At 40.0% G+C, this 27,696-nt stretch overlaps 2 protein-coding genes and 1 long non-coding RNA gene across 5 annotated transcripts in view; 1 reads left to right on the forward strand and 2 right to left on the reverse strand.

Moving 5' to 3' along the window:
• The window catches only part of LOC119659887 (leucine-rich repeat and immunoglobulin-like domain-containing nogo receptor-interacting protein 1), a 40,256-nt gene extending 20,614 nt beyond the window's left edge, over positions 1-19,642 (forward strand). For both annotated transcript variants that reach the window (XM_038068243.1, XM_038068324.1), the window contains exons 3-9: positions 1,956-2,145; positions 11,892-12,035; positions 12,113-12,232; positions 18,581-18,671; positions 18,729-18,920; positions 19,059-19,202; positions 19,285-19,642. In XM_038068243.1, the coding sequence (XP_037924171.1) occupies positions 1,957-2,145; positions 11,892-12,035; positions 12,113-12,232; positions 18,581-18,671; positions 18,729-18,920; positions 19,059-19,202; positions 19,285-19,388 (984 nt within the window). In that variant the 5' untranslated portion in view covers position 1,956 and the 3' untranslated portion in view covers positions 19,389-19,642. The remainder of the gene's footprint in view (positions 1-1,955; positions 2,146-11,891; positions 12,036-12,112; positions 12,233-18,580; positions 18,672-18,728; positions 18,921-19,058; positions 19,203-19,284) is intronic.
• Positions 6,451-12,948, reverse strand: LOC119660290. The gene is made up of 3 exons (XR_005250420.1): positions 12,145-12,948; positions 7,058-7,159; positions 6,451-6,989 (listed from the first exon to the last, which is right to left on the reverse strand). It is a non-coding gene; the product is annotated as an uncharacterized LOC119660290 (long non-coding RNA).
• A 79-nt stretch (positions 19,643-19,721) lies between the features above and the next one.
• LOC119659748 (regulator of nonsense transcripts 3B) lies at positions 19,722-27,696 on the reverse strand. Of its 2 annotated transcripts, XM_038068045.1 has the most exons (6): positions 27,459-27,696; positions 26,959-27,370; positions 21,760-21,938; positions 20,692-21,348; positions 20,169-20,174; positions 19,722-20,094 (listed from the first exon to the last, which is right to left on the reverse strand). In XM_038068045.1, exons 1-6 carry the CDS (start codon positions 27,555-27,557, stop codon positions 19,777-19,779), a joined length of 1,671 nt encoding a protein of 556 aa, XP_037923973.1. In that variant the 5' UTR covers positions 27,558-27,696; the 3' UTR covers positions 19,722-19,776. The 2 variants fall into 2 exon arrangements, with proteins under 2 accessions (XP_037923973.1, XP_037924055.1); XM_038068127.1 differs by lacking the exon at positions 20,169-20,174.

The raw sequence follows: 27,696 nt of genomic DNA on the forward strand, positions 1-27,696 counted from the left end.
AAGAGGTACGATCCTCCTTAAGTCCACCCAACTACTGGCTTATGCTGACGATATCGACATCATGGGAAGAACCACCCGAGACGTACAAATGGCCTCCATTCAGATCGAGCAGGCGGCGCGAGATCTTTGGCTGCACATCAATGAAGGTAAGACAAAATATATGGTGGCACCGTCAGCACCGAAAACCAACCAACCAACAACAATATCAAACCGCACTGATCAAATAGGAAGAATAAAGATAGGAGTAAACAACTTTGAGACCGTTGATAATTTCTCCTATCTAGGGTCGAAAATCACAACCGATAACAGCTACGATGATGAAATCCGCGCACGGTTGTTGTCAGCCAATAGAGCCTATTTCAGCTTACAAAAACTGTTCCACTCGAAACGTCTCACCGTAGGATCAAAGCTCTTACTGTAAAGACAATGATCTTGCCAGTCCTCATGTATTCCTCGGAAACTTGGGTTCTTAGCAAGAAAAATTGCGAACTCTTGGCCGCGTTCGAGAGAAGAATCCTCCGACGAATTTTTGGCCCCCTACATGAGGATGGACGATTCCGCAGCCTACATAACGACGAAATCTATGAGCGATACCATGACCGTCAGGTTGTGGATAAAATCCGGCTCAATAGGTTACGGTGGGCGGGTCTCTTAATCCGTATAGATGAAGATGATCCCACCCGGAAAGTCTATAAGGGCAATATTTATGGCAGAAAAAGAAGACGAGGCAGATCCTGCCTGAGATGGAGTGATGGCGTGGATCAGAACGCCAGACAGCTTTTAGAGATATCGAATTGGTGGGGCTGGGTGCAAAACTGGGGTGTCTGGAGTTCCTTATTAAGGCAGGCCTAGACCGGATACCGGTTGTTGCGCCGTTGGTGATGTTTGGGGTTATCGACTTCCTTGAATGAGCTGAACAAAAAGTGTATTAATTTCGAACTTTTTTCAGAATTTCGTTTTCAGGAAGTGTTTTCAAATGATCCGCTGAGATATCGCCAATTTCTCGACCTTATGGTTTATGGGAGCTATAACCGCAAAACATACTCAGCTTTCAGGACGTCGCAGATTACTACAAACTTTCATATTGGCACTCTTATTATCTTTTGATAATATCACTTTCGCAATAAGCTTTTCATCCTTTATGTATGTTGCCCTTAAAGGGAGTTCTCCTCAAGTATATCGTTAGGAGGGAAAACAAACAAAAATGTTCTTACGAATGCAATGAAATGCTATTCTAAACAGTGGACATCATTTCATTGTTTAACACACAAAATTTAAAAATCATTTCTCTTCCCTTGGGTATGAGAAAAATAAGTTCCTTTTTCGATGGCAAATTTGAATTTCGTCCATTCATAAGTAGTTCGTATATCCACGTTTACTCTAATTTGAGTTCCAATAGAACCTACCTTAAGCTTACCACCAATGTAAACAGCGGATGTTCTGATACTTCACAAAGGAGTGACCAGGGCAAATAATTGTTCGCCCTCTAATTCTAAGCTTCTCCGGATCTGCACACCCTTTTCCGATTAGAACTATATTGTTCTTTGACAAAAATATGCAATAAAGGCTCCAGGTTCCAACATCGCCGCCCACAATTTACATAGACTCATTTTTTCTAAATTTAGACCTTAGAGTGGAGTCGATTGATAATTCGAATTAAGTGGACTTTTTGAACTCTACGTCCATGTCATGTCGAATATAATTCTCACTGTAATTATCGTCAATTGCATTTGCAAATGACCAATTGCTTGAGTAAATGAAAATAGTATGATAAAAATCACGTTCCCAAGACCTTATAGTACCTCGTAAATCCAATTAATATCCATTAAGTGCATTATGACTGAGAGTAAATTGCCAACATCCAAATAAATTTGATTGTACATATGCACAATGGATGCTCAGATTAAGATATGATAAACTTTTGATTAGAGCTATGTTTTCCTATTTATTTTCAGGATGCTGCCATGGAGGAACGCATGCCTTATGATCTGCATTGTCCTTGCATTCCCTCAGATCCAAATTACAGGTTTTCTTCCAACAGACGAGAAGAAATGCCAATATTTACGACCGGACAGGATGCTGAAAGCCCGCTGCTACCACATGGATCTGCGGGAAGTCCCACAGTTTCTCAAAACAGGAGTAGAGGTAAGATGCACTTTAATTTACTTCACAATCTAAGCACGAGTAAGTTTGTTCTAGATTTCGTTCGGCGTGGAATTAGCATTCTTAAATTGACGATTCATCATCTTCCATTCTTCTTGACGCTATGCTCTCTTGGGCTATTGTACTCGCCTTAATTGGAAGGTCAATTGATCAGTCTACTCAGCGCGAAATACAAACCAATTGAAAGTAATTTACTGCGTTATGCAGTGCTGGCTTAAATTCTGTGAACTAAGAAAAATATTGAAACATTCTTGGTTCATGTTGTATATTCTGTTCATTGTCTTGTTGTTAATTTTCTTTGAAATGATGGAGTCCACTGTCTCAAATTGATGACTAAGAATTTTATTAAAGTTTTTAACGAATGTGGAGGCTGAAAAGGGCAGCTGTATGTATATTTGAACATGAGTTCTTATCTTTTCTGTTCACTCGTTTGAACTGGATATGTATGTACCGGAAGAATCCATTAAGAACAAGATGGCGAATAGAAGTTATTGATGGTTCCACGTCTTCAATGAGTTTTAGAAAACGGGGATTTGTAGCATAAGAGGAACTGTCAGTGACGCTTTGTGTATGCCTCATCTTCCAGGGAGATTTTCGGGAAGTCTACATTATCTGCATCGTAGTAACCTACTTGTTCTTCTAAAGTGAGGGGGTGAGTGTAGTTACGCTTATGAATTGACATACTAGACAACCACAATTATGAAAAGCGTAGCCCCCTTTCGAAGATGCGTTGGGTAGGATGATTAAAGGATCGAAAGAATTGAATTGAAAAAAAGGTCAAACGACAAACTTGAAAGAACAACTGATATTATTTATCCAGACCAATCGTTATTGATATCCGTCATAGATTTTAGAGCTTCGTGATGGTGTTAAAAATTATACTTTTTTCACTTTGTGAATTGGAACTGGGAGTGCATTTATCCATAGATTATTGAAACAGTTTAGAAATGGTTCCTTTGATGATCATTGTAAAAGAGATCGAAGTGTACGCTTAAGGGGGCCACCCCTTGTGTCGGTTCTGAGGAAACGATTTTTTTTCTGGCATCAAGTGTATCTAGATGTAGAAGAATATTTGGGCAAAGTGTTCGCTAAAAGAGGGAAAATTGAAGCGAAGGCCTTAAATGTGTTCTTTTAAAGAAACTGAAAGTTTATGGGGCAGGTATAGCAGACTAATCGTCAGTTAAGATTTTGTGGTTGGTTGGTATCCTAATTTTTAAATGCGTTTTTCATGAAACTGTATGTTGGAAATCGGTTGCCACCGTAGCCCAAAATCTATCCAAGGAAATTATTTGAAATTTTCACGACTTATTCAGAACATATTTTTACGGTTACGGCAAACTATGATAATTGTGATTGGTTGAGCGATTTTTTTATACATTAAAAAAGGCGTGAAAAAACAGCAAATTTTACAAAAAGAGTTTATTTTCAATATTTTTTAATAATTCTAGTTTGCGAACCTTGCTATAGTCCACACGTTAAAATACCGTTTATTTTTTAAGGTTGCGTATAAAACAAAACCTTGTTAAAATTGGTTTATTGTCTGTCACTCGCATTTTACGGAAAAGGTTACAGCGGTTGACACCAAATTTGAAGAAATGTGCAAATTGGCCTACAGTGTCGAATTAAAGGGGCGTCCACATACATGCAAAAGGGGCTGTACATTGTTTTATCAAATATAATCATGTGGGGTACTCAAGGAAAAGTCTCGATTAGTACATTTCAATGGCGATCTTAGTTTTGACATTTGTTGGGATGGTGGGGAGTACGGCGGGTCGGAAACGATCATTTGTTTCATAGACCCATTCATAGAAAATACCCAATCGAAAAATTTGAAAAAAATCGAAAAGCTGCTACTATACGGTGCCTAGGCCCCGAAATACCTTCAATATCGATATTTATTTAAATAAAGTTAATAGTTATATTACTATATAATAATAATAATAATCGTTGGCGCAACAATCCATATTGGATCAGGGCCTTGAAGTGTGTTAGAGCACTTAATTCAAGACCGAACGGTACACTACAGTAGACTGTAGGAGGCAATGTGGTCAGCATTACGCTCGCCCGACATTATTACCCTGATTTGACTTAGGTACTCATTCACAGCTGAGTCGACTGGTATCCGACGTGAAATCACGATACAAATCCCACTGCCACCACCGAGATTTGAACCGCGACCTTCCGTACAAGCCTTTTGCTCTTACCACTCAGCTATCCGGACAGTTATATTACTATAATTTTGAGTAATTGAAATTTTGCAGCAATGGAGAAAATCGCACAATTGCTAACAAAGGTATAATATGTCAAATTGCTAGCTTCTGTTCAAATTCAAGACTTTGGATGTCAGTATCATGCGAAAGTGATATTCTCATATAATATATGCATGCATTTCGTGCTAGGTACTAATGGGACAAATGTCCATTCAAATGTTTTTGTAAACACAGCACAGTACCCTTCTGCGCGACACCCGGAAAACCCTTTTTTGGAGATGGGTGCATATGTTGCTCTGTATTTCAATAATGAACTAGGATATCGGGCTGGGAAAATTATTACGTATGCCCAAGATGTTAATAAATATATGGTAAAAAATTCGGATTTGTATCTTTATCCAGTTCTTCCTAAAAAAGCGAAAAGGGTCTACAAAGGATGGCTCCCTTAAGGGCACTTCTCACACTCAAAACACAATTAGTATTGTTTTTAAAATTGTAATTTCTCCGAAATCGAATCGCATATTTATTTACTGTTTTTTTTATTTGAAACATAAATAATGAAATTAAAATAAAAAATGTATCGGGCGGTTGTTGTTGTTATACGCAGGGTTATATTTCATGTTGAAATTGCCCTTTTTTGAGACTTGATACAATCTTTCCTGCGTCTTTGACCAAACCGTAAACTCGAAGAAGAAAATGCAAATGTAGTTTTGTTTAGAGCACATGTAGTTGTAGCCCCAACTAGAACTAACAGATTCGGTTGAAAAATAATATTTTAACAGCTTTTAAAAAATTTTCAAAATTGCCCTTGCCCCCCTAAAACATCGAAAAATGAACTTAATATCAACGAATCTTCGAAATTCTAGTTTGAGTCATAATGCCAAGTATTGCGATTATTTTGATAAAATCGATCTAGCAGTTCCTGAGAAAAATGACAAATTTGAAAGTTTCAGAAGATAATTTTAAATGCAGTCTTTTCAGGGCAGGTATACACCATTAGCGTCGTTTCACTGTTGGCAGCACAACTTTCAATGATTAGTTTATGTATGAAAGGGGTAAATAAAGAAAAGCGGAACCTAGATAGTAATTAGCACCCATTGGCATGTCCTTCCAAGAAGAGATGATAATTCCTATTAAAAGTAAAAGGCACAGTAATTCGAAACATGATTGAGCAACGGTTTTTACAAATTTAGTATAAACAAATGGTAATAGATAGTTCATAGGCTAACCTAGAAACAAATTTTTTAGATAAAATTTGATTTTATTATTCAATGTAGTTACCTTGGAGGGCGATATCACGATTATAGCAGTCATACAATTTTTCCATACCACTTTTATAGTACGATTTGTCTTTAGCATCAAAATACACCTGAGTGTCGGCGGTTACCTATTCATCTGCGCTAAATTTCTTTCCAGTGAGCATTCTCTTGAGGTCTGAGAACAAGAAAAAATTTCTGGCGGTCAAATCTGGAAAATACGGTGCATGCTGAGCCCAATTCATGCAAATTTGTCATCGTTTTCATTAATTTATCCGGATAGCTGAGTGGTCTCTAACACTCAGGCTGTCATACGGAAGGTCACGGTTCAAATCTCACTGGTGGCAGTGGGATTTGTATCGTGATTTGGCGTCGGATACTAGATGACTGTGAATGAATACCTGAATCAGGGTAATAATTTCAGGCGAGCGCGATGCTGACCACAATGCCTCCTATTGGGTATTGTAATCCTGTGTATCGTTACGGCCTTAAATGAAGTGCTGTAACACACTTCAAGGCTCTGATCCAATTGGATTATTGTAGTTTTTCCGCGATTTCATCCTTCAACCGCTCAAATAACACTGTGTAACAGTCGTTGTTGATGGTTTTCCCTTCTCAAGATAATCGATGCATATTATACGATGCGGATCCCAAAATACTGATACCATAGCTTTGCCAGCCGACTGTTGCGTCTTTGCACGCTTTGGAGTTGGTTGGTGCAGTCCACTCAGATGACTATCATTTTGATTCTGGTGTGAAATAATGGAGCCATGTTTCGTCCCTTGTTACATATTGACGCATAAATTCGGGTTTTTTTAGAGGGATAGCTTCAAATACTGCTCAGAATCGTCAACTCATTGTTTTTGGTAGTTTGTGAGCTCGCGTGGTACCCACTTTGAACAGCGCTTTCGCATACCCACACATTCATGTATCATCATATATCCAAGACGTTCCTTTGATATAATATCTTTAGAGCCTTAGCTATCTCGATCAACTTCAATTTGCGATCATCCAAAATTATTTTGTAGACGTTTTTGATGTTTTTGCCGATGAGAGCCTTTTTGGGGCGTCCATTGCATGCGTCACTCTCCGTGCTCATTTCACTTCGTCTAAACTTAGCAAACCACTTCTCAACGGTTGATTTTGCTGGTGCAAAGTCCGAATAATGTTTATCAAGCCAAGCTTTGGCTTCAACGGTATTTTTTTCTCCAAAAAGCAATGCTTTATTAACACACGAAATTCCTTTTTATCTATGTTCTCCAAGGTAACAAAAGTTGCTTCCCTCAAAATGCTCTATCTTACAAACTTATAGTCCGACAGCTGACAAATTTGTACACTTGGTTTTGGAAGTTAGGGTTAACTAAAAATCATATGGATGTAATACTAGTAGCGCCATTTTTGTATTAGCCTACGAACTTTCCAACCTACCTGCATGTCTGGTTAAAAAAAATCCGTTCGTTCCTCTTATTCCTCCAAGTTGGCAAAATATCATTCGTAACGCAATCAAAAAATCATTAGTCATCGTTTTCCCTGCGGAGAATTTTATGAATTTAGTCGTCAGCAACAACATTTGCTGGTAAAGAAAATAAAACGGATTTAGATTGTTTCGGTCAAAACAAAGATTCTTGTGGTGGAACGGGTGTCTTACTTACGCTGTGCAAAAGGATATTTATTCCAGTTATAAGGTAAGAATTATGTGGCTAGGTGGACGCTAAGTTTTATACATCATCATCATCTTTCCCCCCAATAAAAACACTTGTGCGAGTCTAATGTAGGAGATAGTTGCATCTACTACTGTATATATGTATGTATATGTATACTGTATATATGTATGTATGTATGTATGAGTTAGCCGGCATATAGTTGCATGGCGTATATTAATGGTTACAGATGCCGCCGCAAAATGCACTAGCCAGCATGATAGGTCGAGGAGTTGCAGGAAGTGTGGGGAAGAGGGCCACCTCATCAAAGATTGCACCGGAGATACACGGTGTATGCTATGTAGTAGAAAATAGGGCTGGACATCGTGCTGGCCAACGTTGGATGCGTGCCCACCTTTCGAGGAAGAGGGTTGGGTTCGATCGTTGGCCTGACATTTGTTACCACTTCACTGGTGAGGGAGATGGCTTGGCAAGTGAGTGGTCACTATACCCACAGTGACCACCAGGCCATCTTCCTCCGCATTGGGAACCGGGGAAGCAGTCAACGACGCTCTGGATGTGGAAAGGCTAAGGCGGTTGGCTGGTCTATCGGAGCTTTCGACGAGGAGACATTCCTGGGCGCATTGGAAGGAGCCCATGATCCGGATGGAACAGCGGTGGAAAGGGTCACACAGCTGTCTCAGCGTGTAACCGAAGCATGCGACGCTACGATGCCACGACGACGTTTGCACCACGGCAAAAGACCAAACTACTGGTGGAACAAGAAGATCGCTGCCTTGAGACCCTCTTGTCTCCGAGCGAGGAGACTTTCCCACAGGACAAGGGGAAGGCCGGAGCACCAGGAGCGTGAGGAGGAATACAGGGATCTGCGAAGCAACCTTAAGAAGGCCATTCGGAGAAGCAAGCGGGAATGCTACCGGAAGCTCTGCATAGAGGCTAATACGAATCCGTGGGGTACAGCGTACCAAGTTGTAATGAAGTAGATCCGCGGGCAAAAATCACCTCAAAGTGACATGCCCACGGCTCTTGTTGCAAATAATTACAACTCTTTTCCCGCAGCAGGAGCAGGACGAAAGAGAACCCCAACTGGCAGCTCAGCAGGACGTCTTCTCGATCCCTAATGTTACCGAAGAGGAACTTTGGGAAATCTGCAGACGTATTGGGGACAGCAAGGCTCCGGGATTGGACGGAATTCCGAACAGGGCTCTGAAGGTGGCGGTCAAGGCCAGACCAAGGTGGTTCGCAAGCACATTCGAATCGTGCATGGCGGAAGGAGTGTTTCCCGCCCAGTGGAAGAGGCAGAAGCTGGTCTTGCTACCGAAGCCCCGAAAACCACCCGGCGTGCCCTCTTCATATCGCCCTATTTGTCTCTTAGACACCATGGGGAAGATGTTGGAGAGGGTGATATACAACAGGCTGCTCCCGTTCATCGAGCTTGCGAGTGGTCTTTCGGAGTGGCAATATGGGTTTCGGCGAGCCCGTTCTACGGTCGATGCAGTAGCAAAGGTCGTGGAATTGGCTCGAAATGCAATGGCCATGGGCAAATGCTATGCTCTGGTGACCCCGGACGTCAAAAATGCTTTTAACTCAGCCAACTGGGGCTGGATTAAGGGCGCTTTGGCCAAACTGGGTGTTCCTAGCTACTTGGCTCGGCTCATCGAGATTTACTTTTCGGACAGACTTCTCTGGTACGAGACGGACGACGGGCCGAAGGAGTACATTGTGACAGCAGGTGTGCCTCAAGGTTTTGTATTGGGACCACTGCTGTGGAACATAATGTACGACGGAGTGCTTGGCCTTCGCGTGCCGCAGGAGACAACGCTGATTGGTTTTGCGGACGACTTGGCGGTAGTTGCAATTGCAAAGCATCCCGAGGACGTGGAGCTTTATGCAAATGAAGCCATTCATATCATCAAGTCGTGGTTACGAATGGCCAAGCTGGACCTGGCGGACGAAAAGACGTAGGCGGTCCTCATTACCAACCGTAGGAAGAACAACACGGTTACCATCCGGGTTGGTAATTGTGAGGTCGTCTCAAAATCGGTTGTCAAATACCTGGGGGTGATGATCGATGCCAAGCTGAGTTTCAAGGGACACTTGGATTATGCGCGAGAGAAGGCAGCAAATGCCAGCTCATCCCTTGCAAGGATGATGCCTAACGTGGGAGGGCCGAAGTATAGTCGCAGGCTACTCATCGCGGGAGTGGTGAGGTCGATCCTGCTATACGCGGCCCCTGTCTGGGCGGGAGCGTTGAACCACGCTGTCAACCGGAGGAACATAAGTTCGGCATACCGGCCAATCGCGCTAAGGGTGTGCAGCGCATTTAGGACGGCGTCGACGGAGGCAGTGTGTGTCATCGCAGGAATGATCCCTATAGATCTTCTAGCGAGCGAGGCACACTGGCTCTACGAGAAACGGAAGGCAAATCCAGCCGAGGTAAATGCGGATTCCCGGAAAACCATCAGGAGGGAGTTGTGTGGCAAGTGGCAACAACGATGGGATAACTCCGACAAGGGCCGGTGGACCCATACATTGATCCCGTGTATCGAGAAATGGGTCAACCGAAAGCACGGAGAATTGAATTACCACCTGACACAGTTCCTTACGGGACACGGTGGCTATAGGAAGTACTTGCATCGCTTCGAGTTGGACAAGTCTCCCAACTGTCCTGAATGCGGTGCTACACCCGAGGACCCGGAGCACGTTATGTTTCATTGTCCCAGATTTCTTCAGCAGAAAAGGAGGTTGAACAGCATCTTAGGGACGGACATCGAGCCCTCGAACCTGGTGAAAAAGATGCTGAAGTCGGAGGAAAACTGGATGGCGGTAGATGAGGCAGTAGCCGTGGTGCAGACAAAACTCCTGGAGTTGGATCGAGCTCGGAAGGCGGCGCGACGGAGACGTGACATGGACGAGCTGGTATAGCGAACCAGAGCCTCCCCCGCGAAGTAATATTTCACGGTGGTCCCGCGGGGAGGGGTGGAAGAGTGGGGGTGGTTTTAGTGGGCGCGTCTTTCTAAGATTTCCACCTCCATCCATAAAAAAAAAAAAGTGGTTACAGATGATGAAATCATCAATGCCTCCCCTGCAGATACTTTCACTATCTTTGAAGACAATCACGGGGGACTGCATGGTAATCTAATAATTTTATTGGCACCCCGGAGACAAGAAAGAGTACTTGATATGGTTCTCACTCATGTTGCTAAGCACATCATCAGTCATACCGAAAAAAAATTAAAAATAATCGAGATGCCCTTGCAAATAGATAAACAAAAATTCACGAAGTATTAATTTGGGTTCAGTGTGGGGTCACCATTCAACTGGACAACAAAGGAGCCTAAGTCCAGTAGTCAGTCGAAGCTTAGTAACTGGGGATGCTGATCCAATTTGGTGGCAAATCCTTTCCAGACTATTTTTAAGCTGTTTTTCTCTTCAGTTGGGTTATGGGCATTTACCAGTTAAGAAATTTGGCTTTGATGAGAACCCCACACATTCGTTCATTTGTTGGGTTGAAGTTGGTGATATTTGGTCTGAATTCCTTCTCCATTATGGAGGCGATTTCAAAATTCCGTTTTCTTGATAGCTTTCCAGTTTTGAAAATTATATGCGTCTTCATATTAGTTATCTTGCGGTCGATTCATTCTTTTTCCTGGACTGTTAACGCTTTCTATCTGTAGCTACTCATCTTTTATGAGAACAAAAACGAAACTTATGATCGGGACTAGGTAAAAGAAGCCAAACAAAGAAAGTATGATATGAGACAGTGGAATCTCGTAAATGCGGATACTTTCCTATACCTTGAACTCTTTATAAAGAGTTGGAACAAAAAGGATGAAATCCAGCGACGATTTACAGTGAGAAAAAAATCGGACTAACAGGTTCCTCAGGTTAAAAAAAATTCACATTTACTAAACCATCGTACAAGCTTCGCTACTATGCGGCTGTAAAACAGGTTTGACCGGCCGGTGTTGAAATCAACCAGTGAAGGATCAGACTAGCAGAGTAGTTGGTATATTAAGTTATATATCTTCTGTGACGAACCAATAATATTAATCCATTGAGGGATGGTGTGATCGCTAGACCGAGCTAATTAAGGCAATAGATGTAGGTTAAGACCCATTTGGGCGATCACTTCATTGAAAATTATTTATAATCGTAGTTTTCCAGATTTTTGGGCTAGATCATTTCTGAGGAACCCTATTTCGTTTTCATCACCGGCTTCATGTGTTCTATCATAATAATGCCAGGATGATACACTACAAAACATGTATAAGTATAATATATTGTAAACAATCGAATACCGTCTTTCTAATGAGTACATGGTCACAGTCTCCATACTCATGCCAAACTAAGTGACAAGTTCAACGATTTGTGGTGAGGAAATCCAGCGTTACAAATAGATACATACATATATATGTAGATGCCCGCACAGAGTTTTCAACATATAGGGTTTCATTTCCTATGACACCCCCGAACGACTAAAATGGTGGAGCTCACCTTGTGCATAATTTCTAGTGTTTTAAGATAAATATTATGTTAGTCGTCCATGCACAATTTGCTTTATAACACTAACAGCTGACATATGTAATTTTAATCTACAGATTCTGGATCTAAGTTTCAATCGAATAAAGAAACTGAATGTTACGTCGTTTCAAAGGTATGCGAGTATTCGGTATCTTTTGCTATACGATAACATGATACAATTCATTCAGCCGGGAACATTTTCACACTTAACAGCATTGGAGGTATTGATTACAATAAGTTCAATTAAGTCGGTTTGAGTTATAAAATAATTTAGTATTTGTTTCTTTGTTGTCTCTAGGAAATTGATTTGGCCAACAATGCATTACTTACAATTCCAAGTGAGCTATTCCAGCTGCCGTCGCTTCGGAACTTATATGTGGATAGTAATGATTTGTACGATTTGGATGAAACACTTGAGGTAACAATTGCTTTTTCAATTTATAAAAATATTTAGATTTATTTTTAAATTTTCATTTTTCAAATTTTTCTAAAATAAAACTCTTTTATTACACATGCCCCAAGTAAACTGAGAGACTAACGATTATCCGGATCAACGGTGCTAGAGGTGCAAACTACTTTATGTTATCTTCATTTCCTTTAGATTTAGTGAGGCTTTGAGATGAACCATAAAACTTCAAAGACTTTTTTTAATACAAATATTTTTTGTTGTACTCATTTCTGTCGAGGGGCTAAACTGGCTGTGATATTGGCCGTCGCTTGCTGAAATTCAGTGTAAAGGCATGTGGGTTCTGGGCCCTCGGAATGTTATATTCCGAGTGCTGGCTGTTTGTTTAGAGATCTGATGGATAAAATACATAGATAAAATTTTGTGTATGAATAGTAATATCAAAGATCTTAAGCCAATCACCATTTATTTAAGTTAATTTCGGCCATATGTCATATATTTACATAATGTCACCGCTGGTTATAATCTGGGTATGATCTTGAGTCATCGAATATATAGATTGGTCTTATGTCAAATTACATACATTTCGTCGCATAAAACAAGATTGTACGTGGTCACCGACAACCCTGTAGCCCTCTCGATTTAGGTTCTTTTTTCACTGGTTACCTTACTTTATCGAATAGATCATTGAGGAGCTTTCCCACCCTAGCACTTTTAAATAATCGTCTTTTTAAGGTTTTGTGTAAACACAAAACCTTATTAAAATCGGTTTACCGTCTGTCTGTCTGTCTGTCCGTCACACGCATTTTTCTCGGAAACGGTTACAGCAATTGACACCAAATTTGGTAAAAAGGTGGGAACTGTGAACGCTCACGCATACAGTGAGTTACATCCTCTTACGTCGAATTTAAGGGGGGGGGGGTCCCCATACATGCAAAAGAGGGGTGTAATTTTTTTTTTCATCAAATATAGTCATATGGGGTATCAAATTAAAGGTCTCAGTTAGTACTTTTCGAAAACGGTCTTAGTTTTGACATTTGTTGGAAAGGTGGGGAGTGCGGGGGGTTGAAAGTGACCATTCCTTTACGGGGGCCATTCTCAGAAACTACCCAACCGAAAAATCTGAAAAAAATCAGTGGGCTGCCACTATATGATGCCTGGGCTCCGAAATACCTTCCACACTGATATCTGCACAAATAAAGTTAATAATAGTATATTACTATAATTTTTAGTAATTCGCTGCAAAACCCCCCTTAAGTTCATGCTAGGACCACGAAATTTCGCAACAATATAGGGTGTAACATAGAGCATGATGTTACCAAGTTTGGTGGAAATCGCACTATTACTAACAAAGTTATAATACGTCAAAGTTGTCGCTTCTTTGTAAATTCAAGGCTATAAATGTCAATATCATCCGAAAGTGGATATTCTCACATAATATTGTATATGCATATATTACGTGCTACGTACTAAGAAATGCACAAAACCTTTCATACCTGAAGCGTCCAGCTTCCGGTTTCCCGACTTGTTTACTATATATTTTTCGAAATTGTTGACATTTATAAGTACTTTGTTAAAATTTCATGAAGTTCCCAATTTACTTTCATAATTTATAATGATTTTTGCGAGTTGTCGCGCGATCGATGGTATTTGCCGAATAACATCTTCCGCTCTCCTTCCGCCTTGACACCTCAAATGAAGCAAAACACACAGATCTATGTAATGACAAAAATTTATTGGCTGTGGTCAAAGAACCTTCCTAAGTGGCCGCAGACACGATCTGTCGAAATATCATCACGCGATGTAAACCTGAAAATGAAAATAAAAGAAAAAGTAACGGCTCGACTACACACGTGAAGGCGTAAAACTCCGGACCCGAGTGCCGCTATTGAAAAGAAGGGTCCACTGTGGATCGATATTTCTCCTGCCTCAGATGTATGGTGAGGTGCCTTCGAGGTTCCCTTCCTGCTCTGACATCCTCAGGCCATTATATTGGAGGATGCCCCTTCTTTAAAGGACGGCCCACTTCGATGGAGCGGCCAATTTTGCAATATTTTTAGGTTTTTAGAATATCTCTACCCTCTTGATCGTCTGTGGTCACTTAGGAAGGGTCTTTTGACCACCGCCAATTCATTTTGTCATTACGTTTTGCTGATTTTTTCTTCAACTGTCCATAATGTTGTTTTGTTTACATAAAAAAATAATTGAGGTAAGGAGGCTACGATAGTCACCTGTTAAAACGTTTTGAATTTTTTGTTTCACATCATCCAAGGAATGGACCGGATTCTCCTAGTTGAGGGTCAAGAGCGATAGGCATGTCATCTACTAAAAAACCAAATAGCAAGTGCAGAGACAATGAATTGCCTCGAACAGGATCGATACCACAGAAACAATTGCGCAAACGAATACTTGACTACGTTAGATTAATAAATAAGTCTGGTACTGTTAAAGACCGACTCCAACTGGCTAGCAAGTACGAATTGGAGTGATTGCGAGATTGCCGACATGAGGTCGCACGCAGTCTTAAAAACTGGGGCAGCTATCAGGGAACGTGAGAGTGGTATCGCTGTCATCATTCATTAAAAAAAAATTATCGAATTCAAACCTATATAATGAAAAATAGTGTGTACGTCGCACCAAAGTAAAGTTAAATATATGGCTTGTCTAATAAACGCCCCAACTGAAGAAAAAGATGACGGATGACGGAAGGGGTACAGTTTCCATGATATATCAAGTCACCATGGCCAACGCAGAAATTTAATTATAAAATAGGCATGTTTCCCATACTCACTTCACAAAAGAACATGAACGTCTCCAGATGCCGTTACCTTCAAACTGATCTCACTCTCATCAGCAATGGATGGTTATCCAGCATCAATGACATAATATCAATCACAGCGAGGGGCAAACTGCGACTCCGACATAGTAAAAAGCATTTACAGCTACTAAATCTTAAAGAACTAAAAAACTGAAAATTAAAAGAATATTCAATGCCGGAAAAGTTCAACCCCACCTTTTAAAGTCGACCTTGAATGATGTAAGTGATCACTGCATGCGTGGGCTTTCACAGTTACCATCTTTCGATCAAATTTCATGTCAATAGGTGTAACGATTTCTAAGAAAAGCGCGTGTGACAGACAGCAAAAATAAACAAGGTGCCGGCTATAAATAACATCCCCGTTGAACTCATCAAATCAGGCGGTCCATGGACCATGAATGCTATTCATAATTTAGTTCTCTCCATGTGAAACCAAAAATTGATTTCGCAAGAGCGGTCAAAAAGTGTGATAAGCCCTATCCAAAATAAAGGTGACAAATTGACATTCGATAATTAGAGAGGCATCTCATTACTTTGTATTATTATTAAATATTATTAAATCTTCACAAAAAATATTGGAGAAAAGAATTAGATTGTATACCGACAAGATGATTGATAAATGCCAAGGAGGTTTTCAGACTGAAAGATCGACAATTGAGCAGCTATTCACGGGTTCTAGAAAAATGCTAGGAATTCAACATCAAATATTTGTGGACTCCAAGCAACAGTATTGACCGAAATCTACTGCTTGTAAAGTAATGGTTGATTTGGGAATTCCGGCAAAACTGGTAAGCCTTACCAGGATGACATGTCTTACTTAACAGCGCGGTCAGAATCAATAATAGCTTGACAGATGCGTTTGAGACAAACGTCGAGTTAAAGCAAGGACATGAGCTATACTGTTCAATCGGAGCAGGTTATACGAAAGTGGCCTGTCGACACAAAAGACAAACTGCTCTATAAGTCTTGCCAAATTATCGCAGATGCGGACGATATAAACACCATGACGCTGTTTTTCATATCAGCAAAGGACATTTTTATTAACCTAAAAAAACAGCAAATGTAGTTGGTCTACAAATTAAGGAAGACGAAAATTATAACACAAAGGAGAAAAATAATTCCCACGAGACAAAATATAACGATTGACGAGTACAAGGAAAATTTAGACAACTCTATATACTTAAGTGCACAACTGAAAAAAGATGGAAATGAAGTGGACAAAATGAAACGCCGAATTCAGATCGCAAAAAGACTCTTCTACTCGATCCTGCCGATTTTAAAAGCCAGCGACATACACAGGAAAGTAGAGCTGTTAGCATATAAAAATGATAACAAGACCTGTCCTATCCTACGGATGTGAAACATGGACCTTAACACAAATTTCCGAAACATTGGTCAATACTTTTGGGAAGAGGGTCTTGAGGAGAATAATTGGAGCTAGACGGGAGGACGATCACTGGCGAATCAGATGCAATCATGATTTGTATCAAAAATTTGAAGTCTCTAAAATAATGAAACTTCGGAAACTGCAATGGTATTCGATGGGACAACAAAAGAACCAAGGCCAGTGAGGAACCCCCAGAAGCGCTGGGCGGATTCTATTGACGAATACACAGCATCACTACTCAGATTTCGAAATTGGAGGATGCGATGGATAGATCAAGATATTTGGAGGAAGGATATTCTGAAGGCTAAGGCCCAAAATGGATTGTAGAGCCTCGATGACGACGAAGATAAGTAGTACAAAAAATTTCAATAGGGTGTGTTATAGGCGAAAAAGTAGAGGCAGCCTTTTTTCCACAGTGGTACATTCCTCAAGCTTTTATATAAAAAAACTGCACTGACATAGTCCACTGAGAAAATAATTCAATACAGTAGAGAAATATAACCAGTGAAAAAAGTTCAATCGGAGGTAGGTCAGCCTATGTTTTCTCAACAGTCGGTAATTCAAGCTTTCATTTAAAAAGGAATTTTCAATGTGCTTGATATACTATTAGAGAAAAAATTAATATATTCCACAGAATAAGATAGCCAATGAGAAACCATTTTATTCGGGGGTGCCAGAAGGCTTCGGCCGAAAAGGTAAAGACTACCTATATTTTCTCAATAGATACCTTAAGCTTTTATTAAGAAAAAAAATTGATTTAAACAAAAAGGTGTAAAACAACCAGTGAGAACAAGAAGTCGATCGGGGGTGTCCCAGATTAAAATAATGGAAACGTATAGTTTGAAATAAGGGTAGATGCAGTTTCAATGCCACCTTTGCGTTACTTTTGCTGAAAGGTGCTGCTCATGTAAAATGTACTATTCTTTGGAATAGCACATACTAATATGATTCTTGATATAAATATGGTAGTTTAATTGCGAACAATGGAAAATTAATGAACCAAAACATTAGAACTATCATATTTAAGTGAATTTTTCCTCTCGTTTAATGCTTAATATTCCTAAATTTTCCATAATTAAGCCCATCATTTTTACATGCCATTTGAAAGCTAATATAAAGTACTGCTACAATAATGCATTTTGCATTTTAGATGAACCATGCAGGGCCGCCAGCACTTACGTGTTTCACTGAAGGGTCCCATGGATACGCGTCTCTGTGCTAGCTAAGTTCGGGACTGTGTGGGGAGGTCCTTTCGGTACTTCAGTGCTTCTCGCATTGTACATAAAACTTTACATGGGTTATACATGGTGCGTTGAGATGGGCGATGAGAACTATAGAACAACGGAATCTTTTCTTTAAATAAAATAGAAAAAGAAAGACTTTATTTTGTCCACATTTCACATACCCAAAATTAATTTTTGTCGAAGTTCATCATTTTTCTTTAAATAAGACCCAGAAGATGTGAAATTTTTTACATATATGTATGGACGTAAAACATCCTAGCTGCTTCAAATGTCTAAGGACACGCTTGAATGGCAAAACCAAAGTCTTCCCTGCTAGCTCTAGTTTTCATAGGCCCTCATAGGGCTTCATACACTTCAATTCAATGCGCTATTCACATTATTAGGTTCAGGCTGTGCAGCGGTCATCGTGCCATGACAGTAACAATGGCACAGATACATATACTTCTACTTTTTTTTACCATCAAGGTTTCGCAGCACGAGCACTCTGATGATTTTGTTAATTTTCCTACAAGTTGATCCCCTATGGAGTTCAAACAAGCGATCCGTTTCAGTACTTGATAACAACCTTACGGTCCGACTACTTTTTGCGTGTTGCAGGTGAGGAATTCTTGTTCAACGAAATATAAAATACTCCGGCACCAAACTGATGTATTGGCTTAATTCTCTTCATAAAACTTGTTTCAAATTTTCAGTTCCCTTACAGAGTTCTCTAATCTTATCACAAATGTATGGTGTCTCGAACAAATTCAACCAAATTTTATCCCGACAAACATTGTAACTCCCGATATTATGGGTGGTTTTTATTGATATCTTAAGCGGCAATCTTTAACTCCATTTTACCTCATTTTTAGGAATCCAAAGAACCTTAAACTTATTTATTAATTTTTATATTTTGATTTTCATGATTTCAGACCTTGGAAAAGCCCATCCGGGCTCCACTGGAGTATTTGAATGTTGCAAACTGTGGCCTTCAAAAAATACCTCGGCTCGGAATATTGCCTTGTATGTATTGCAATGTCACTTTCAAATTTACAGTAATCTAACTTTCTTCTATTTAAGATATCCTACATTTGAATGCTTCCATGAATCCACTGCAAGCTGCTGTAGCGCAGGATTTCGTTCCAATGTGCCATATAAAAAGTCTTGATTTGCGCAAAACCACCATGGATCCTTGTAATTGTTTGGCCATTGTTGAGTATTTAGAGAGTTTAAAAGTTATTGTTACTGACAGAATAGACTGTGATATTGTGGGTAAGTAATTTAGTTAAAATTCCTGTGATATTTTCTTCTGAAGATTATTCGCAATTGGAGGAAAAATAAAGCCAGCATATGAATAAATAGTCAACACTGTCTTCCTGTAAAATTATTAGATGATCTTTTCCATTATAGACAGAAAAGCCTGCGATCCGGTTGCATTTGCCATAGACACCAAAGATTACGATGACTGCAAATCTGTAACTCTGAATAAAGAGTCCCAGAATAGCTGGATTATTATTTTCGCTTGTATAGGAGCTTCATTAGTGTTGTTAATATGTATGTATCCGAATTTTATTTTTTCCCATCGCTTTTACTTCAAATTGTCCATTAAGTAACCAAGTACTTCCGATTTTCTCAGGTGGATTATGCTGGTATCAGAAGAGAAGGTCGAACGCTAGACGTGCTCAACGACGTGTAAACCAGGAGGGGCCGAATCGAGAGTTACTACGAAATGCCAACTGAAACAAAAAGTGCCTTAAACTCTTCTGCCAAAAATACATATGTAGTATTTATTGTTCGATATACCTTGTAAATGTGTGTATATAGATACGCATTAATAGTAATGTAGGTCAGGATAAGAAAGGTTGAATGTGGTTGCGTTTTTTATTAGAACATTGTGAATTGGATTCTGTTTGGTTGATTCAAAAAGAAGCATTTGAATTTTAATGAATCAATGAATTGTGCATGAATGAATAAATAATTTTGTGTTATTGTTATTGCATATTTTCTTTTGCTCCAGCTTAGGACACCATAGTGATTACAAAGTTAAGAGTTCCATAAAAAATAAGACGTACGGTAAAATATAAACGATTTTATTAACAACGTAAATGCAAATCAAAATCAAGAAAAATTACGATTCACTTTTTACATCAACCCCTTTTTCCTCGGCAGGCTCTGCCTGTTTTGTTTGAGGGACATCAACATCTTTACTTTCTCTGTCTTTCGACATTCTGCCCTTTGCACGATCGGAACGACGTTCCGAGTATCGACTAACTTTTCTTTTGGCATTGGCTTTTTCATCCCTTTCCATTTTAATGCTCTCACAATCCGAAGTTGGGTTACTTCTGTAATCTTTTAACTCAGTGCTGGAACGCCCACTTGTATCTTTGCCCGTCAGAGATGGTATGCGCATCTTTCTCGGCTGGTAGATTTCAATCGATGGACGATCCTGTAATCGCAAAGTAGAAGAGAATAATGGGGCAATTATTAGCGAATTACTAATAAACGTGATTAAGTACTCACAATTTTCTTTGTAAAATAATGAATGAACAACCATCGAAACCGAAAATGAAATAACGAAAATATGTAAGTATTTCAATTTGCTGTCAACTTAAAAAAATTCCCACCTCCAAAAATCAAAGAAAAATGGGCCAAATGTAAAGTTACACTTTGTTTAATTTTTCCCCATATCCGCAAAAGAAGTTAGAAAAGTGATTAGCAATTGAATTTATTCTTCTTCAGAATTTCTATTTTTTTCTTAAATTTTCCGTTAATAAATATTGAAAATGAGGAGAACGCCGGAAGTCCCATTATTTCTCACGCATTTGATATTTCTTGAAATATATACATAATTACAAAATGTTACTAAAATTTTCTTTTAGATAAATTCTTCAGAATGATATTAGTAGAAAGTCAATTCCTAACGTTATTCTCCGTTCGTCGGTTTTTGATTCATGGTCTTTCCAAACAACATTTGAAACTTGTCTTTGGTCGACTTGTTGAGTAATAATGAGTTAATCATTCAAAGAAAGTCTGTTATATTTACCTTGTTACGAATTCTCCGTGGATTTTTTTCTTCTTTTTCTTTTTCGGCGCTTCCAGAATTTCCATCGTTCTTGTCGTTAACCTTTTCCAGTGATTCCTTCGTTTCGCCAACTTCACTTTGACTTGATGTCCTTAACTGCTCTAATTTGCTCCGAACTTCAGCCAAGCCGTCTTCAGTATCAACACTTTTATTCCCCTCCAAGGTTGAGTTTATCGGAATTTCACGATTACGAGGTATGAACTCCTTACAAGATGCCACACTCTTGATGAATTCCTTAACGCTTTCGCTTATCCCATCATTGGTACTGAGCTTGTCTGTACTTGGAGTAACATTTTGGATGCTGGGTGTACCAGGCTGCGAGGCACTAGAATCTTTTGGTTTGCGGTCGGTGTTTGAGCCATCGCGAGAACGCTGCTTTTCACGTCGTGAAAGACTGTACTTCTTGATATCTTTTTTCTTTTTGTCATCTTCGTCTCGTGCCTTTTCTGACTTGTTTGGATTATTTTCAGATCGATTGTCTTGACTCTTATTACGATTTTTTTCTCGTTCTTCTTTACGCTTTTGGTCTCGACGACGATTGCGGGCTTCTTTGCGTTCTTCTGTCCTTTCGCGATCGCGTTTTTTTTCAGTCGATTTTTCTTTAGGTTTTTCTTCTTCCTGCAAATGAAGAAGCAAACATTGGAAATAAGGCCCACAATTTGATAAAATGTGATTAGTTTCAAGCTGCTTTTTCGCGCATATAGAAAAAATGATAAGGAGCCGTTTAAATAAATTCATCAATTTATTTAATATAGTAAACCGTATTAACAACTTAAATACAATGAAAACGAAGGCAATTCTTCAAGTTTCATAATTAATTAAGGTGTCGATTTTATACATTTCTTGGAATGTTTTGATAATTTCTATTTTTCCAGGAATACTTTTTGAATGTACGTCTTGACTGTGGAGATCCTCCCACAATTTGCTGACAATGTATTCAGGTTTTCAAATTATTCAAAATGTAATGGGTAATGAAAACAAGGGATGATTCTTCTTAATGAAATGATTAAATTTAAATTAGAAACTAACCTTAGCCTCCTCTTCTGTAATTGCTTGTGGAATATTTTTCGAAACTAAGTTTTTCTTGCGTTGACGTTCTTCTTCACGTAGGCGGCGTTTTTCCTCCAATTTGCGTTTACGTTCATCCCGACGTTCTTGCTTCTTGTTAGCCAAGTACTGAAGGAGCGGAGTAGACGTAATTTTTTTATCTGAAGAAAAGGAAAACTATTTAAACAAGGGGTATAGAAGCAAGGATATTATTACAATAAGACTTTGACAATGCCTCTCAAATAAACAAGACTTTTGGGCGCAGATTTTTTTGGTATGAACATTGATAAAAGAGCTATTTTCTACTAAACGGTCTTTTCATAGAGAGCGCTATATTTTTCAAATATCGAATGAGGTTAGATGTCTTGAACGCTAGATGTTTTCGCTTCAGCACTACGCACTCAGACTCTAGTGGTCCATTGTATTTGCTTCAGGCCATAATTGATGGTAATTGACAGACGAGATTAAGCTTCAATAAAACTTCTTTGTCAGTTTGTGTTTGGTGAAACCAATTGATTGTTGCAGCGTTCCAAATTGGAGGTGAAGAAAGAAAAAAAATCGACACATTCTTGAATACCACTAGAACTACGGGCATGATTCAAAATACGAAGCAAAATAAGATGTGCAGATTATCGAACCGATACTGTATTAAATGCAACAGCAAAGCGATACAACGCTTCCCTTCTGGTAATATGGGCGTAAAAGATGGGGATTTTCTGGCAGCTCAATTGCTACAAATGTCGGTGAAATCATGGAAATCCTTGTGTCTAGCTGACATGCAAGAACTTATTCCATTACCCAACAGGAACATTTTGTAATCAAGGAGAAGGTCCATGTATGAGTAATACACGAATTGACGTAAAACAATCTTTTGGACGGAATTGATGTCTGGGATTTTTCGCTAGAACGCAACGAAATCATTTTTAATGTTTTGTGGAAACACAAAACCTTATTAAAATCGATTCAATGCCTGTCTATCTGTCACACCCAATTTACTCGAAAACAGCTGAATCAATTGTCAAGAAATTTGGTAAGGTGTGGTCCGTGAGTCCCGTTACATATAGCCAGTGGCACCATTTTCTATTGAGTTTGAGGGAGCTCCCCATACTTGTGAAAGGGCGGTGTAACATTTTTTCACCAAATATTGCCATGTGGGATATCAGATAAAAAGGCTTAATTAGTATTTTTTGAAAAAAAAAAAAAAAACAAAGTTATAAAGGATGAAACTTTGCAATTTTTTTGTGAATTTCATGCTTTCTACAACGTGCATGACGTCATCATTACATTACAATTCGTCAATACCACAACAAAGTGAGCTGATAGGAAGGAGGGGGTCGCAAAGAAATATTTTGTTTTAGTTTTTTAGTTATTTGTATATCAATATCAATTACTCTAGTTACATTACATTACATGTTAATGAAGTTTGCGGGTTGTGTCTAATCCAGATAGATATATTTGAACATTAAATTAGCGGTATTCAATATACGAACTATATATGTCCATATGTATGCTTTTGTGCATGAAGTAAATCGGAAATATGGGTACGACCAATTTATGTACGTTCATGTGTATCTACAGTATTCGGTAATAGGCAGTTCGTTTGTTTAGGGTGAGGATAATATCTATTCTGTTTGGAAGAATATGAAGGAATATCGGATTGTAACAATATGCGGATGGAAAAATCTTAAAAGTTAAAAACCGTAGCGACACCAACGGCATCCGAGCGTAAGAGATTAGGAGAGGCTCTTTAGGATCGAAAGCCGGATCCGTTTAGAAGAAGCTCAACGGTAATGAGATTTCCCCCAATATCCAAGGCGGTAAGGTGGTCAAAGGGTAGTATATAGTTTACGTAGTATACGTCTCAGGGCGAAACGTGGATTGGTACCCACGATGGAGCATAAAACCTGGGAAATGCCTTCTGAACCAACAGTAAAAGTCCTACGACCAAAAACTATCTTCAGCTCCACGTGGTGACCGCCAGGAGTTCTTTCTTAATGGAAAGCTGCAGACGGAAAAGGATGAAGGCGAGTCTCCCGCGCTTAAAACGGGACAAATTGGCAACTGGTCCTCCAGGTTGGAGGTATGGCTGACAACCGTACACGGAAAACCGAAGTTACGAAGCCACAACAGGAGCCTCGGAGTGGACTGATAACACGATATAAACTACCTAGAATCCCTTCTGACAATTAGGCGAGAGTTAACACTGATACCATCCATAGCACAGCCCTCCGCGATACCTATAAGAGGGAAATGGATGCTGTAATAACTGCAGTCAGCAGAGGTCCTGGAGATGAAGCCTCAACGAATGATCGTCACAACCACCTGAAGATCGTTATCATTGATACGGCCACAAACATACTTGGTCCCAGTCGCAAAAAAAGTCGGAACTGCTGGTTTGGCGATGAGTGCAAACTACCAATGAAACGAGTAATATTGCGTTCTCAAACAACGCGGGGCCACGCGAAGAATTATCACGAAGTCCGTCGAACGGAGAAGTGACTTCACAGACGGAAAAAGGAAGCCTGAAAGAATCAACAGGTCTGTGAACTCGAAAAGTACAGGGAACAATCGCACTAGGCGTGGAAGTTTTATCAACAAGTCAGCAGGATGAAGCCTTATCCACTTCGATGTTCATCTTGCCGAGACAGAGATGGAAATCTGATTTCCGACAGAATGGGCATATTGGAGCGATGGGTTGAGTATTTTGATGTGTGCTCAACAACCAAAACATCGGCAAGTTGAAGGTCCCGCCAACTGAAGATTACGGACAAATAATGCCACCACCAAATATAGAAGAAACAGTCCATGCAATCGATGGAATTACAGCCGAATTGGTTAAATGTTGAGGCGACCAATTAAACAGCGTTTCATCAACTTATGCTCGAAATGTGGGACAACGAATCAAGGCCGCCTATGATAGGATAGCCAGAGTAATACTGTACACGGTCATGAGAGAATTCTGTATCCCGACGAAATTGATAAAACTGACTAGGCTCGCACATAAAAGTAGTAAAATCACTCTCGAGACCATGCAACATCAACAACGGTCTAAGACAGGGGGACGCCCTATCATGCATCCTTTTTAATCTGGCCCTGGAAAAAATGATCCGTGATCCTGAGGTAAATGCGAGAGGCACTATCCTCTGTAAGCCTACCCAACTACTGACCTATGCTGACGATCATGATGGGAAGAACGACCCGAGACGTACAAACTGCCTTAATCCAGATCCAGCACCGAAAACCAACTAACCAACAACATCAAACTGCACTGGTCAAACGGGAAGAATAAAGATAGGAGACTACCACTTTGAGACCGTTGATAATCTCTCCTATCTAGGATCGAAAATCACAACCGATAACAGCTACGACGATGAAATTCGCGCACGGTTGTTGGCAGCCAACAAAGCCTATTTCGGCATACAAAAACTGTTTCGCTCAAAACGTATCACCATAGGATCAGAGCTCTTACTGTACAAGAGTATGATCTTGCCAGTCCTCATGTATTCCTCGGAGACCTGGGTCCTTGGCCGTGTTCGAGAGAAGAATTTGTGGCCACCTACATTCTGTACCCTATATAACCACGAAATCTATGAGCGATACCACGACCTTCTGGTTGTGGATAAAATCTGGCTCAACAGGCTGCGATGGGCGGGTTACTTAATGGATGAGGATACTCCAGCTTGGAAAGTCTATAAGGGCAATATCTATGATTGAAAAAGAAGACAAAACCGAACCTGCTTGAGATGGAGCGATGGCGTAGGTCAGGAAGCCAGACAGCTTTTAGGAATACCGATATCGGGAAGGTCCTTATTGGATGGGTAGTTTGCCGCCTTAGACAGCAATACTCTTTGAAGAGATGCTTCAAGTGTGGTGATGTCCGATGAAAAGAAGGATCTTGACCGCGGGGATCCTCCAGGAAGCGCTAAGTGCATTTCGTTAAAAAAGGCACTAAATGCAGCGAGAAAGAGAGGTTGATCCAAACCGACCTCAATTACTGTAGTGTCGTTCAAGACCTGCTCTCGCAAACCACCTACAAATTGGAGGTGCAAGTGGCTATAATGAGCGAAGTTTATAGAAGTCAAAAATATAGGACATATACGTCCATAGTTACTACGCTCCTCCAAGCCTGACGTTCGTTGACAGATTGGTCCTGTAGGCAAAAGGACGGAAACCAAAAGTCATCGTCGGTGACTTCAATGCATGGGCCACAGAATGGTGAAGACGAATGCAAGAGGGCGTTGTCTCTTGGAGGTTCTCGCAGTTAGACATCCGATTGGCTAATAATGGTCAGGTTGATACTCATCGGAAAGAGGGATCCGGTTCATTTGTCAATCTGACTTGTTAGCCTCCACTTGCTCACTATATGCCCTGGAAAATCAGTGAACACTATACCCGTATTAATCACCAGGCAATCGTCCTTGATTTGAACAACAAGCCAAGCGGATGCAGGCTTGTTGTTTACGAATGAGGAGAACAATTGGTCGGTCTGAGAAAATAATTGAGAGGTCTAGTTCCTAAGGTACTGGAGATTTGCAATAGGCTGAGAGACAACAAAATACCGAGCCACAACCGTATACTAAACAGAGCCATTAAGCTGGCTGTTAAGTCGAGACGACATTTTTGTATAATTGTTTGAAGCATGCTTGGGGATGAGGTCTTTGCTGAGACATGGAAGCGGATAAGGCTAGTTTTATTACCTAAACCTGGTGAGCCCTCAGGTGAACCATCTTCCTTACACCTGCTGAATAATGTAAGGAGACTGGGATGCCTATCAAACAGACAATTCGGCATTGGTGTGGCTAGATCAACCGTCGACGCCGTCACAATGGTCACTGGCTTAGCTGAAGATGGGATGTAATTCAAGAAAATCGATGATGCAGTGATTGTATTATGATCCCCGATGAATATTGTGAAAGATCAATATTTGGGCTCCGTTGACGTACTGCGATTTTTTGAGAATATCCATGCACAAATACCATTTTTTTACATAACCAAAGTTCTTGTATTGAATATTACTGCTGACCCTAATATGCGAAATTCCATATTGATAACAATAACGAAGATTGGAAGAGCAGAGATTACATATATTCTATATTCCACTGGTGCAAAACCCCACAGGAAACTTCCTACATAACCACATAATGCAAATGTATAGTCGTTATTCATTGAAATTGCGCTTACCATCTTTAAGCTGGAAAGAATACTCCAATTTGAACTCTGCCTTGGACCCTTCGCTTTCCTCCTTATTCAAAGTTTCCAAGAAACTGATGTAATGCGGATCCGTTTCAATTGAATTCACTTTCGGATCCTTCTTCCGACTTTTATTACGTGGCAGTCCTTGGAATGGAGCAAACTCTACAATTGCAGGATATTCTGCGCCTTTATTGTCAACAAACACGTAACCGTCGAAGCGGTCTTTGAAAAGGAATATATCGTCCTGATTTAGGAAGTTAATGTAAGCCCGGGCGGTCGCATCCTGGCCCAGAGACCAATCAGCCGGGACGAAGTAGTAGTTCTCGTGATCGGGCAACGGCTCGATCTGCTTCAAGAAGGTTTCCTCTGTCATACTGGGCGGCAAACGTCGAATAACCACCTGAAATAAACATTTTCAGCCTAAATAAAACAGTGTCCTAGATTTCCCCGAGTGAAAACATTTCTGAAAAATGACACAAAATACAAACCTTTTTCAGGACTTTCACTTTGTCCCATTTGTGAGATTTATCGCGTGATTTCGAGGACTTTTCGGAATTCTTCAACTTTTCACTAGTCTCCTCCGTCATGGTTGCTCGATATTGCAAGTTTATAGAAAATACGCAAATCAAGTGAAAATTTGCTACAAAGCGGTTCCGCTTATTTCCCAAATGACATTTATGACAGTTTTGCTAAGCAGCTGTTTATTGACGTCTCATTTGTTGTTTG

The sequence above is a fragment of the Hermetia illucens genome, chromosome 1 (genome assembly GCF_905115235.1).
Source record: "Hermetia illucens chromosome 1, iHerIll2.2.curated.20191125, whole genome shotgun sequence".
NCBI classification, from domain to species: Eukaryota; Metazoa; Arthropoda; class Insecta; order Diptera; family Stratiomyidae; genus Hermetia; species Hermetia illucens.

Bases quoted from the DNA above. Each gene is read 5' to 3' on its own strand.
- LOC119659748 (XM_038068045.1), bottom strand. From the start codon at position 27,557: ATGACGGAGGAGACTAGTGAAAAGTTGAAGAATTCCGAAAAGTCCTCG. The intron at 21,939-26,958 runs GTAAGCGCAATT...CCTTTTCTTCAG, and splicing joins TTCTTTCCAGCTTAAAGATG to ATAAAAAAATTACGTCTACT. The intron at 21,349-21,759 runs GTTAGTTTCTAA...CTTCATTTGCAG, and splicing joins TTACAGAAGAGGAGGCTAAG to GAAGAAGAAAAACCTAAAGA.